This window comes from Bos mutus, chromosome 13 (genome assembly GCF_027580195.1).
Source record: "Bos mutus isolate GX-2022 chromosome 13, NWIPB_WYAK_1.1, whole genome shotgun sequence".
Taxonomy (NCBI): domain Eukaryota; kingdom Metazoa; phylum Chordata; class Mammalia; order Artiodactyla; family Bovidae; genus Bos; species Bos mutus.
In genome coordinates this window covers 19834399-19847573 of record NC_091629.1, presented here as the reverse complement: position 1 = coordinate 19847573, position 13175 = coordinate 19834399, and the positions used below count along the sequence as shown (strand labels likewise).

Sequence of the window (13175 nt, the reverse complement as noted above, 5' to 3'; positions counted from 1 at the left end):
CACCAGGTCCCGCCACTCAAGAAAGCAGAGCTGGGTGTCCTCGGAAGGCCGACAGTCCCACTGAGCCATGGCTGAGCTGAGGCCACCCCCACTGTTCTGACTGCAGGTCTCAGGCTGGAAGAAGTCCCTGCAGAGAAACCTTCCCAACAAGAGCCGGGGGTGAGGGCTGGGGATGACAAACGAAAGAAGCCAACTGCAGCAGGCTGAACATTCCAAACCCCTGTCCTAACAGGCAGCTGAGAACACTGCCTCCAGTCGCTGGGACAGTGGCCTGCGGAGCCCCCAACAGTGAGGCCAAAGTCATCTTTCCTATTTAGTCAAAGGTACCACGTCTTGCCATAATTTGCAGAATTTGGGGGTGCCATCCAAAGAATCATCCATCATTTAGAGTTGTGTTTTGTATCAGAATAAAAATCACTAGCAATGTCGTGGTCTTGCTGCACAGGACACTAGTTCTAGAAGTACATGTACAATACCTGGGACCTTATTAGAAACGTGTTCTCGAACCCAGACCTACTGAGACAGAACCTCTGAGAATGGCACCCAGCAGCCTCAACACAGTCTTCCTGGGGAGTGGATGCTCGTGCTCAAGCAGCTGAACAAGGATTGGATGAAGTAAAAGTGAATTGGAAAGACAAGTGGGCATGGCAAAAGCTGTGAACACGGTCAGTCTCAACGTTGCATGGGCTCAAAAGGGAGAAGGGATCGTACTTCAAAGATACGGAATGAACGGCTTCAGTTTTGCATAAAGGGTGGCAGACATCACAGCTGTGGGCCGACAGAGCCGCAGGCCTCAGGACCTCTTCAGAAGTCATCCATTCTCTCCCACCGAGCTGAAACGGACAGGAACTCTTGCTTTCGTGGCCCTGTTTCTTGGGAGAGTCTCAGGAGTAAACGAGGGTCTGCGTCCCTGAGAGGAGAGCCCTGAGCACGGGACAGGAGGACAGAATGAGGGCGTGCCTCAGCCCCCGAGAGGGGGGACTATGAAATGGCATCCGCCTGGGCTGCAGAACAGTGGAAGGTGCTGACTAAGCAGTACCAGCCCTGCACACTGCGGAGCTGCTTCTGGACCAGCGTCCACCCGTTAAAACATCTGGGCCCTTCACCAGGTGATCTAGTTACAGGCGCTCTTCACAGCACAGAAGATATGGCCACACACAACCACCATCTACCGGGCTGTCCCGCCTCCGGGGCCTCGGGAAAACGCTGCCTGGCTGCGGCGAGCGATGACAAACCACTGCAGAGAGAACCAGGCCGGGTCTGGGCCCACTCTGGCATTGGGGATCTCGGACACGCTTACCTGGCTGCCCACACAGTCTAGGCTTAACCCCCCCTTAGCCACCCACTGTTCCGGAAGTCACGGTCCCTGGGCTGTGGGAGGCCTGAGTGTTCCCAGGTTTCTTAGCTGGATTCAGCCTGGTTTACACTATTCTTAACCGTGAACCCAAGGAGCCGGTCGACAAAATTATTACAATCCAGAGAAGCGTTTTCAGGTACGCATTCTGAATCCACCCAGTGAGCATATGCTTGGCATACAGGACAGACAAGCAGACGTACCTGGACCGGGGGACACGCACAGAAAAACGAAGGCCCAGGGGAATCTTAGGTCATTTCCCGCATAAGACTTTGGCAGCTGGAGCCAATACACAGTTGAAAAATTAGCCAAGGGACTTAACTGGCGGTCCAGTGGTTAAGACTCCAACTTGCCGTGTAGGGGACACAGGTTCGATCCCTGATTGGGGAACTAAGCCCACAACTGAGCTCGCACCAGAGAGTCCAAACGCCACAGTGAAAGATCCTGCACGACCCAACGCAGCCAAATAAAAACACAGCAGGGAAGGCTGAAGAATGCCGAGGTGCCGGAGGCATCAGCAGGCGTGTGTACATACAGACAGATACAGATGCTCTTCCCTAACAGCCCACTAGCAACAAGCTCCACGCGCCCCTCGCTGGCAGCTCCGCCCCCAGCACCATACTTCATACCCTCACGTCTTCCCTTACTTCTTCAGTTACTGCTCAACAGGACCACACGTTCATTAGTAGCTGTTTATTGATCAATGGTTTGATATAAAGTTATTTCAGATCTTCAGAATTTTGCCCAAATGGAATCACAAGCATTACAAAGTTTTTCTCTTAAAAATAAAAAAGGGGTCAGGGGCAGGTTGGGAAGGACCAACCTAGCAGTAGTGGCATTTGAGAATAAATTAACAAAAAAAAAAATTTAGTATTACCATTTATTGGTGACAAACACTAAGTTTTACTTACATTCCATGGGGAGAAAAAATTCCAGCATAAACAACGAATCCAAGCAGTACTTAACTCGCCAGGCTACCGTGCTTGTCATCTGGGCTGTTATGCGGGACCTCGCCGCACACATCTCTGTGCACAGCAACACGACTTCAGAAGCAACAGTTAGAGAGAGAAACATGGGCTATTCTTTCCAGCCCTCATGGAGATGTAATCAACAGTATAAAGCACTCAAGGAAGATCAATCTGCAGTTGTATATGTGCTACATGGAGACCATATCCTGTAGTGTAGTGAGAGCGGTGTGTCCTCAAGAGTTGTATTATATACACACAATTTGTTTACTAATCTTTAAAACAAAGATCAAAGTTCATTTAAATCCTGCTGCATTAACAAAAAAATAAAATAGAAAAGGAACCAAATGATCGGTTAAAGTTTAAAATTCCTAAGTTGTCCAATTTATACCACTGTGGGAGACTTCATCAAGGTTTCATCAAGGCCAGGACTGTTTCAGCTAAACCAGAGGGCACACAATTTGCATCACTGAAATGGTCCTGGGTTAAGTCCAATGAAATAAAAGTGTATAACCACACACACACGGATATGATCTTTGCCGGTTAGATTACTGATAAAGTCCGTCTCAGACAAGTTTCTAAACTGTGCTATGTAACTAGATACAACTGAGAAACTCTCGAATGAAAATTTATATAGTGTCATTTCAATCAAAAGAAAATAATGAAACTATAAGAATACATATCTCTCCTGGAAGAGAGCAGTGGCGACAGTGTGGGTACCGCGGGAGGCGTGGGCCAGAGCGTGCCGAGGTCAGCTGTGGCCCAGCAGGAAGCATATGTGATTTTCTCTGGGGCTTTCAGCCCTCTCTCCAGCGCGGGTGTCCAGGGTTTATCCCAAAGTGTTCCGAGTGAGCCAGTCTGAGAAGGGGCGGTGCTTTCTGTTTCTTCTTTCGCACAGCAAGGAAAAAAAAAAAAAAACACCCAAAACAAACAAACAAAAAAACCCCACCAAAACCAACACTAGACTGCCTGGGGCACAGGCCTGTGGTTTCCCAAGGGAGCCAGGGGCGGCTGCAGACCGCCCGGCCCCCAGCAGCCACAGCCACGCGCCCCCATCCACGCCGCTGCCTCCTCCAGCCCTGCCGTCTTCACCACTGCCATCTCCAGGCCTTTACCCATCGTGTCTCTCGGCCCACTGGAGGTATCAGAAATTCCAAATGTTCAAAGCAGTTTCAGCATTTTCAGTATACATGTTGGGATTTTTCGATGATTCATGGCCAGATAAAGTTCAGCACCTCCCACACCTTTAAGGAAGAAAAACATGAAAATGATCTTAAGTTTTAAAATTTAAGAGAATTAAGCCCTGTTAAAAATGGAACGAGCAGACATCAAGAAGCCTGCTATTCAGGGCCCAGTTTATGATAGCTGATGCACACTGGGGGCTGGAGGGTGCTTCCCTGCTAGCTCAGCTGGTAAAGAATCTGCCTGCAATGCCAGAGACCTGGGTTCAATTCCTGTGTCAGGAAGATCCGCTGGAGAAGGCATAGGCTACCCACTCCAGTGTTCCTGGGCTTTCCTTGTGGCTCAGCTGGTAAAGAATCTGCCTGCAATGCAGGAGACCCAGGTTTGATCCCTGGGTTGGGAAGATTCCCTGGAGAAGCTATAGGCTACCCACTCCAGTGTTCTGACCTGGAGAAGTCCATGGACGGAGGAGCCTGGTGGGCTATGTAATCCATGGGGTCACCAAGAATCGGATATGACTGAGCACCCAACACATACAATCAAGAGACAACAGCAAAGAAGAGAATGGGTAGATAGTATGTTATCTCCAGGGGGGAAAGGAAGAAAATAAGGAAAGAAATGTATTTGCATTAAAAACAAAACATAGGAAAGGTGCACAAGGAACTGGCACAGACGGGCCCTGGCGGGGGCCCTGGCAAGCAGAGCGTGCGGGCCGCGTGAGGGCGGGGCTCGCCGCCTTGTACATGGTTGTGACTCGCGCCCTGTGACTGTGCTACCTAGTCACACATTTCTTTTCTTTAAAGGTGGCACCTCTGCCCGAAACCTGGAAACTTTCAGGGGAAAGGGACAGAAAGTGGCTAAATCAGCAAGTGTTTCCCAGGAAGTTGAGCAGACAATTTGAACTTAATGCAAATGAGGAAGAGAACTGCCTTTCCATGTAAATCAGCTCACTCACACAGACATTGGTCCATTTCCTGTTCTCGGCATCTCTGTATTCTGTTGGTCCAGCTCAGACAGCAACTTTAAAATGTTCAGTGCAGCCTGGTGAGAATGAAAAGTCAAAGTCAAACCGTGGCCACCGCTCAGGACTCGAGTACACGACATTGCACAGCAACCCGAGGCTTCTCCTGCCCAAGAAAATACACGGGCCACTGAATAACCCTCTCACGCGTGCATCTTTAATTAAAAATATAAATGTACAAAGTTATCCAGGGTTACCTCACTGAATCATACCCTCTGTTAATTTTATTATGTATCACATTACAGTATTTTCATCCTGTGGTCACCAGGCTACAAATTTTATATCCCCACTTTAATGTAAAACCTCTGTTTCTGTGTTAGCATTAGAATACATCCCCTCAGTGACATATCATGAATGCATTATATTCCATTAGATGAATATACCATAGTTTATGTCTATTAATTTAATCAATTCCTTTTCTTGGTTTTAATATTTCTTAACAGTAACAATTTCATCTGAACAGAACATTAAAATGAGAGTCTAAGCTGCTAGAACTTGGGGCTGCAATTCCTTGTTCTGGTCAGAGGTGAAATGAATTCAGTATCTAGAGCCTTTCAAGATTCGGGTCCCCCTCAGGTCAGCAAGGAAAGGCAGGAAAGGGTTGGCCAAAGCCCCTGAGTTCTGACAAACAGAATGAGACATCGTGCCAGTAATCTAGGAGCAGTCTTCAGAAATATGACATCCACAGAACAGCCAACTGTGCCCACAGTCCGCGGACAACCCTCTCCCTGTCTCTGAGGCCAGCAGCAAGCTGGGGCCGGGCCCCGCGTGGGGGACGCACCATGTCGTGGCAGGACTCCACGTCCTTCCCGATACCGTGGCTGATCAGGGGCGGCTGAGAGGAGCAGTTGATAAGAGATACAAATTCGTTCTTGTTGTTTTTGGGGAAGTCTTTGTATTCAACCTACAAGGGAAAAGAGAGCTGAGGTGAGGGACTGGGAGAGGCGGCGAGGTCGAGGGGGCGCAGGGCTGTGGCTCTGGGTCTGCGTCCCTGTCTCAGCCCAGCGTGTCTACACCAGCTCCTGCTCTGCAGGCACGAAAGGCCATCCGTGGGGCCTGCTGTGAAGGGGCAGGCATGATACCAGAGCCTCAGCTTCCAGAATCTCCGAAGAATCTAGACATCTACTCAAAAACCCTGGTCTGGAAGACCCGTGTCCCTTCCTAGCCCTGGAAAGGGCCAGCACAACACATCTGTTCTCACTAAAGTCTAAATTTGTAACGACCACTGGATTAGAGGCTTCATTATTATGGTTGCCCTGGAATTTTAAAATTCACCAAAGATTGAGGATATTCTTACTGTCCAGGGTTCTAACATTTCCCATGCCTCCTCCGTTCCTCAGAATCATCCTTCACCAGGCATCCCCCAACCATCCACCTAGACCAAGAGCTTGCTTTAAAAAACAAGGTACTTGATTCTCAGAGAAACCAGAGAGGACCACAGAGGTACAGACCGCACAGCTCGGGCTGAACGGTTACCTGGAATCCCTGGACTGTGCACAGATAGTCCAGCTGCTCAGAGGGTCTCGTCAGAGGTCCGTGGGGTGCGTGGCCTGAAGAGATGTTACTCTTTAAAATGGTCTCGGCTGTAGGCGAGGTGCCCCCATACAACAATTCTCGGGCTATCATGGCAGTTACCGTGGCCTTGGCAGGATTCGGAGCTACCCTGGCGAAATCTTTGGTGTGATGTCCTTGACTGACTCCTACTGCCTGGGCAACCTCGGGCACCATGGGAAGGATTCCAGCAGGCAGCTGCTGATGACTAAGATAAGGCATCCTAAACTCATCTTCTTTATTGCCTGCAGAGGGACAAGGACAAATCAACTGCCTGGAAAAATGTTACATAGCCCCACCCTGGCCCGCCCTCAGCACAGCACAGGGACAAGGCGGAGCCCAACACCAAACTCTGTACCTCGCTCACCAGGTACCTGCTACCACCGGGAACCACGCAAAGGCCAGAAGCACAATCAGATCAGGACAGTGTTAACATCACACTTACTAGTCCCATTTTCATCCCCAGAGCCAGGTTCAAAAAAGGTTACTTTTCTTCCATCCCCTGGTTTCTTTATAGGTGTCTTAAAAAAAAAAAGGCCATGAGCATCAATGAAACCGTTCAAAAATTAGTTCCTGCTGTCCAAAACTACACAAACTCCAACCAACAACTCTTGGTTTATTAACTTTTAAATAAGAGGGCACAGGCAGGAAGGCCTGTGCAACTTGCCCCCCAGCAGAGCCCATCTCCTCCCCAGGCACACATGCAGCCACGTCAGCCTGTCCGTGAACAGCATCTAACAGAGGGGCCTCTGCTCTGTGCTCAAGAGAGGAGAGGGGAACGTTTAACGGGAAAGAGCCAGAAGATAGGAGACTGATAGAGCTGACCAAGAAAGAAACTTTTAGGTTGATGCTAAACAATTAAATAAAGACTATTTCCTGAAGCAAATGTCCAACTAAAGGATAAGGTGACAAATCAAAGGTAACAAATAGAGGGGAGAATATTACACAATAAAAATTATGCCAAACACAGCAGTCTCCTTTCTGGGAAGACAAAGGCGCCTGTGATGCCCTGCAAGATTTTGGAATGAAAGCCCCCAAAGCCAAGTCCAGGATCTCTACAGATTCTCTGGTGAGTGCTTGGGATCCCCGTTATTAACTATGTGGCCACAGCTGATGCCATCCATCTGTCTCTGCTGACAGCACTGGCTGACAGAACTCAATCAGTCCTGGTATTTTCAAGTTTATCCCAAAAGGACCATCCAGTGTCTGGAAACAAGGTCAGCCACAGCTTTCGTTGCGGGTCCTGCTTACCAACCTCGGCAGAAGTGCAATTTTCAACATGGGATCATTTCTATCTAATGTTCAATTCATAATGAAAAAGAAACCGCAGACTACGATCTGGCCCTGGATCTAACATCACGCTATCCCCATGTCCCAGGAAAACTACAGCCTGCTCTACAACAAAAGCCTAAGGCTGATGAGCCTTTATGGAGGCCTCACTCTAGGGGCACAGATGAGAGAATCGTACACTGGTTTGGAGCAAGCTGCCCTCCAGCACAGCACCCGCAGCACGGAGACACTGGCGCAGTAACGACCTAACCCAGCGCCATGCCTGGAGCCGTGGACACGCGCCTCCCCTCCCGGGCACCCTGCAGAGGTGCAACGGCCAAGACCCTGCTCAGCACGGCGGCTCTGCAGCCAGAGGAGGCGGCCGTGCCCTAAAGCTCTGCCCTGGAGGAGCCAGAGGCCCCGCAGATGAGCTGAGCAGGTCATCCTGCAGTTAGAAGGACACAGAGCCCGAGCGCACCTTCTCCTCTGACTTGAGGGCAGGTTTGGAGGGCTGGGCCTGCGGGACTTTGAAACCGAGGATCTCCAGCATGTTCTCGGCTGCGTTGCGTTTGGCCACCTTCTTGTTGGTGCCTGAGCCTTCTGCCGTGTGGTTTCCCACCTTGACCTGCATACGGAAGGCAGGACTCGGATCAGTGCTCAAACCTTCAGAATAAAGACCCGCCAGGAACGGAAGAGAAGCCACAATGATCAGAACGCGGATGGCTTCACAGTGCTGCCCTGGAGCTGGTTTGTACCAGCCCGCAAGAGCGCATCATGAAACACTGAGGAATTGGTTGGAGGGCTGGTGGTTAAAGGTAGTTATTATTAAACTAACTGCCTCCCCTAACAGCGGCCGTTACGTTAAACACACCAGCACACCACAGCTCAGCATCCCCTTCCAAGCTGGTCTTGTTGCTGCTGTGTGTGAGTCACTCAGCCATGTCTGACTCTGTGACCCCACAGGCTGTAGCCTGCCAGGGGTCCTCTCCATGGGACTGTCTAGGTGAGACTAGTGGAGTGGGTTGCCATTTCCTTCTCCAGAGACTCTTCCCGACCCAGGGATTGAACCTGTGTCTCCTGCATTGGCAAGCGGGTCCTTTACCACCGGGCCACCTGGGAAGCGGGTCTTGACGACAGACCAAAACCAAAAGCCCCGTGTCACAAACGTTAAGGAAACCCTGGCCTGTGAGGAGAGCTATGAGGTTGAATCCCAACCTGGCATCCACCAGCCATCTGACTCTGGGCAAATTACTGAGCACACTGCAGTTGTCTCTTGTATGTGGAAGGATCATTCCTCTTCTTGCCCTGACAGTGGAGTGAGACACCAGGCTAACTGCTGGTGCTCTATGAGCTCTAAACTGCTGCACAGAGTTTCCTGTTTTTCTCCAGAAAACACTATGAAATTCCCATCACAAATTCAGCTGCCTGTACGAGTAACTGTTCCCTCTGCACAATCTGAAGTGTAACCCCAGTCCATGGATTCCAGATCCTACAGAAGGATCAGGAGGAGCGGGAATAGATCCTTTACACAGTTTATAAGACAATATAAACCTCTGAGGGGTAACAAAGAAGAAACAGGCGCCTTCCTGCTGACACAGCAGCACGTGTGCTGTGCAGCACGTGTTAAGGCATCAAGTTACGGCAAGCAGTGATCTTAGAAACACTGGGTGGCAGGGCGACGCACTGGGCCCGGCCTCCTGAGGGAGGGGCCCAGCCCTGGACCGCTTCCGGCCGAGATGGGAGGACGCCCACAGCCCGGCTGGCCCACCTTCATGACAAACTCCCTGCGTCGCGGAAGGCCCCGCTCAGCGAGCAGCAGGTACTCCGGCTCCTTCTCCTTCTTCGCCTGCTGGATCTGGGCCAGTCTGCTGATCGGGTTCATCCCCTGGCCACACTCGGGGCCGCCCTGTAGCTGAGAAACAGTCCAGGTAGAAACCATGTGCTGAGTTAGTCACAGAGAAGACCCTGCCGATTCAGAGACCGGGACACAACAGCTGAACACCTCTATGTTGATCTAATGGCTGAGAATTAATCACATTAAAAAAAAAATTTTTTTTTCATTGAAAGATGCCTCAATGATTTTGATTGCTCTGAGGTGATTTTAGGTCTTCTTAGCAAACCAATGTCACCATTCATCATGAGTAGGCAAGCATCGTTGTAATGTGTGCTTTTGAACAGTAAGTCAATGGATGATAATAAATGAAGAGGTAAAAAAACTTAACAAACACTCCCTAAAACTACCCCAAAGCCTACATTATAAGGATGGGTTTCCAGCTTTCTTAACAATGACTCAAACTCCAGAGATCATTTATATATATGTAAAATATATATATATTCCTAACGTTCCTACGCAAAGAATGCTAAGTTGTGTGTGACAAAAACTTGTATTCTGACACAACGTGAGACTGTACGGACAATGAGAGCAAAACGGACCCTGGCATTCCTAAACGCCCCACAGGGACCCTCCCTTCCCTGGGAGGCTGGGGGACAGTGCAATGCTTGAATGGCTCACGAGCATGACTCAAAAGCCTAGCAGAAGGTACTGTACTGTATGCGTCTGACTCCTGGCCGCCCCGGACACCCCTCTGCCCAGGAGTCTCCCGCTCACGCAGAACCGTGCAGCGGGCACGAGACAAGCAGCCGGGTTTCCTCTCCCCGCAGATGACCACAGCTGCTCGCGGGGTCCACACCCAGGGCCTCCGCCGAGCCTGGCACTGCGAGACCCGGGGCTCCTGGGAGCGGCCCCAGGCGGCCCCAGAAGGACTCGCGAGGCGGGCGTGTGCAGGCCAGTGCCCTGCCTCTCTCACCAGCCTTGCAAACCCCCAGCTGTCTTCAGGCAATGGAAACGCCCTCTGCTTTCAGGCACGTTCTTACCCTGACTATGGATTTTGTTTTCTTTTTGATTCTAGGCTTCACCCGCTCCACTGTAGGCAGGGGTGGTAACTTCTTCAGCTCCTCGAGAACAGCTATAGCAGCATTTTTCTTTGAAATCTTCTTGCTCTTCCCTTCACCTTCCCCCACAAACTCCCCAACCGACACCCTGGTCACAAAGCTCTTCATGTGGGGTGGGCCGCTCTCCCGGGCAACCTGTGTTGGAGGGAAAGACTGAGTGAAAGCGTGACAGACACGCATTACCGGCTGCGAGGCACACTGCTCAGCGTGGCAGCCGGGAAAGGGCGCGTAAGGACAAGACTCACTAAATGAAGGCAGTGTCAACGTGGAGAATTCTGAATGCTTTTTTCCCCATTTCTTTTACCCCCCTACTTGTTAAAGTTCTCAGGTCTGATGAGTCCAAAAGAACCATGGAACAGGGCACCATTTTCTACCTCCACCACCCAGGATCACAGACAGTCCTGAGTTTAGCGTGCTCCCCTGCAAATGGCAGCAAGGCAGCTAGCCCAGCAAAGCCCAGAAATAAACGCAGCACTAAGAGTTCAAGTTTAATGTTTGCGCTGAGCCACCAGCCAAGACCAAGCTTATTAAATACTGGCTGCTCTGAGCTATAAAAAGGAATGAGAAAATCTCCAAACACGTAAAGTGATTTCTAGCACTTGGTAAGTAAAGAAAGCAAACTGCAAAGAGTGTTTAAAAAAAAAAAGGTGCGGCGTATTAAATCTATATATACATACACACACATAAATAGACATACGTATGTGTTTATATGCTTCTTTTTTTGCAAAAGGAAACTCAGGAAGGATAAAGCACAAACCAATGGAATTAAACAGTTTGCTACAGTAGGTGGGGGGACGGACTGGGGTAGGCGAACAAGAGGACACTTTTGAGAATCTTTTTGTGTAGTTTTCACACTTTGGACCATTTACTGTTACACATATTAAAAATGTAAGTCAAGAGAAATGGGGGAAATACTAAAATGGATTATGAACAGAAACCTAACTTTATATTAAAGTGATTACATAATCACACAGAAGGAAGATAAAAATCAAATCCAACCTACATTAGGAAAGATACCCTTGAAAAGAACAACTGAGTTATCAGACTTACAATGCCAAACGTCAAGACGTCCTGTAGTTACAGAATCTGTGACATCATGGTATTGTTTAGCGATAAACCAATAAATCAATAAACCAGAATGCAGAAAGAGACCTGCACATATACAGCCTCTTGATGTTCAGCAAACACGAACCAAAGCAAAAGCAAAGTCCTTCTCTTTTTTTAATGCCACTGGAGCAACTAGATAACCAAGATCTCAAATTCTACCCAAACAAGAATTAAGCTAAAACAGACACAAATATGAAAGTTAAAACTATAAAATAGCTTTCAGAAGAAAACATAAGAGAAAACTTCATGACCATGAGGCTGGCAAAGAATTCTTGGACACAAACCATAAAGTAAAATTAGAATTCCTCAAAATTAAAATACTGCTCATCAAAAGATAATATTTAAAAAGTAAAAAAGGGGGAGTTTGGGGAAGAATGGATACATGCATATGTATGGCTGAGTCCCTTTGCTGTCTACCTGAAACAACCACAACATTGTTAACTGCCTACATACCCCAATACAAAATAAAAAGTTTAAAATCTGGGGGGGGGGGGGGGGGAAGAGGTAAAAAAGGGAACTCAGAGTATGGGAGAGAATATTTGCAATATATGTACCAAACAAAAGAATTATACCCAGAACACTGAAAGAAATCCTACAAGTCAATAATAAAAAGACAAATACTCAATTAAAAAAATACTTCAACAGGCACTCTTGGCAAGGACAGGGAGCCAGTGGTAGAAGTGTATCACTTTGGGAAATAGTTTGATAATTTTTACATGAACACCTGCCCTCTGACCTAGCAGCTCTGGCTGCACATGCACCCAGGACGACTCAGCAGCCTCATTCACAGCAGTTCCCAACGATCCAGTGTCCACCAACAGAGCAACGGACACGCTGCACTCCATTCGTACAGGGGAACAGCACCTGGCATCAAACTACTGAAACATGTGGATGGGACCTAACAGCAAACAATCCGTACTGTACACGAAGTCTAAGAACACAGAAAACACGGCTACAGAGACTGCAGAAAGCAGCTGTTTCTGGGTGGAATGGGGCACAGGGACTTACAGAGGTTATGATAAAGTTCCATATCTTGATCTGGGTAATGAACTTTTTTTTTTTAACACACACTAAAATGTAGTAGGCTGTGCACTTAAGATACCTACATTCACTACATAATAGACTTTAGCATAGAGGAAGAATAGTCAAGTCACGAAAGCAATGCTCTGAAGACACGTTCAGTGTGCAGATAAAAAGCTCAGATAACTTGGACTTTACTTAGGACGCTTGCGGGTGAGGGTGTGGATAAATATATTGATGTTGTTGGGAGCCCGAGTCTCATGATGGGAAAAGATCCAAACGTGGAGGAATGAAACCGAGGAAGAGCCCTGTGATGATGGACTGAAAGCAGAGGGATGAACCTGTGGTTCTGTCAACAGCGTACCCATCTCCTAGTGCCATCTTCTGCTAACAGGGTCTGGAAGCAATGACTTGCAGCAGCAACAAGCTGACCTCCCCTCAGTCCAGCCCCTACGTGCCACTCTGTTAAAGGGAACCAGAGCTCCTTGGAAGAACAGTTGAGACCATTTGTATTCGAATCTCCATTTCTGCCAGGGCCAAAGTTAGAACAGGGAAAGTTCCAAGTAAGGCGAAAACACTGTTGTATCACAAAGGAATGAAGGTCTCTCAAAGTCGGAAAAGGGGAGTTGAGAGCCAGCACAAAGGGACACTAAGACCTCCAAATACAAAACACAAAAGAAAAAAAAACCTTGCCTATTACCTCACGGTACACATAAAAATTATAACTCAAAATGAACCGTAAATCTAAACTTAA

The 13175-nt window shown here is 48.5% G+C and overlaps 1 protein-coding gene across 11 annotated transcripts in view; it reads right to left on the bottom strand.

The window, feature by feature from the left end:
• Nucleotides 1–2032: 2032 nt before the first annotated feature.
• STAU1 (staufen double-stranded RNA binding protein 1) overlaps nucleotides 2033–13175 on the bottom strand; it is a 61658-nt gene continuing 50515 nt past the window's right edge. For 7 of the 11 annotated variants that reach the window (XM_070381072.1, XM_070381073.1, XM_070381064.1 and 4 more), the window contains 8 exons: nucleotides 10217–10447; nucleotides 9111–9254; nucleotides 7821–7967; nucleotides 6519–6594; nucleotides 5999–6318; nucleotides 5304–5426; nucleotides 4457–4542; nucleotides 2033–3563 (listed from right to left, as the gene is read on the bottom strand). In XM_070381072.1, the coding sequence (XP_070237173.1) occupies nucleotides 3548–3563; nucleotides 4457–4542; nucleotides 5304–5426; nucleotides 5999–6318; nucleotides 6519–6594; nucleotides 7821–7967; nucleotides 9111–9254; nucleotides 10217–10447 (1143 nt within the window). In that variant the 3' untranslated portion in view covers nucleotides 2033–3547. The remainder of the gene's footprint in view (nucleotides 3564–4456; nucleotides 4543–5303; nucleotides 5427–5998; nucleotides 6319–6518; nucleotides 6595–7820; nucleotides 7968–9110; nucleotides 9255–10216; nucleotides 10448–13175) is intronic. The other 4 variants (XM_070381074.1, XM_070381065.1, XM_070381069.1 and 1 more) reach the window with 2 other exon arrangements.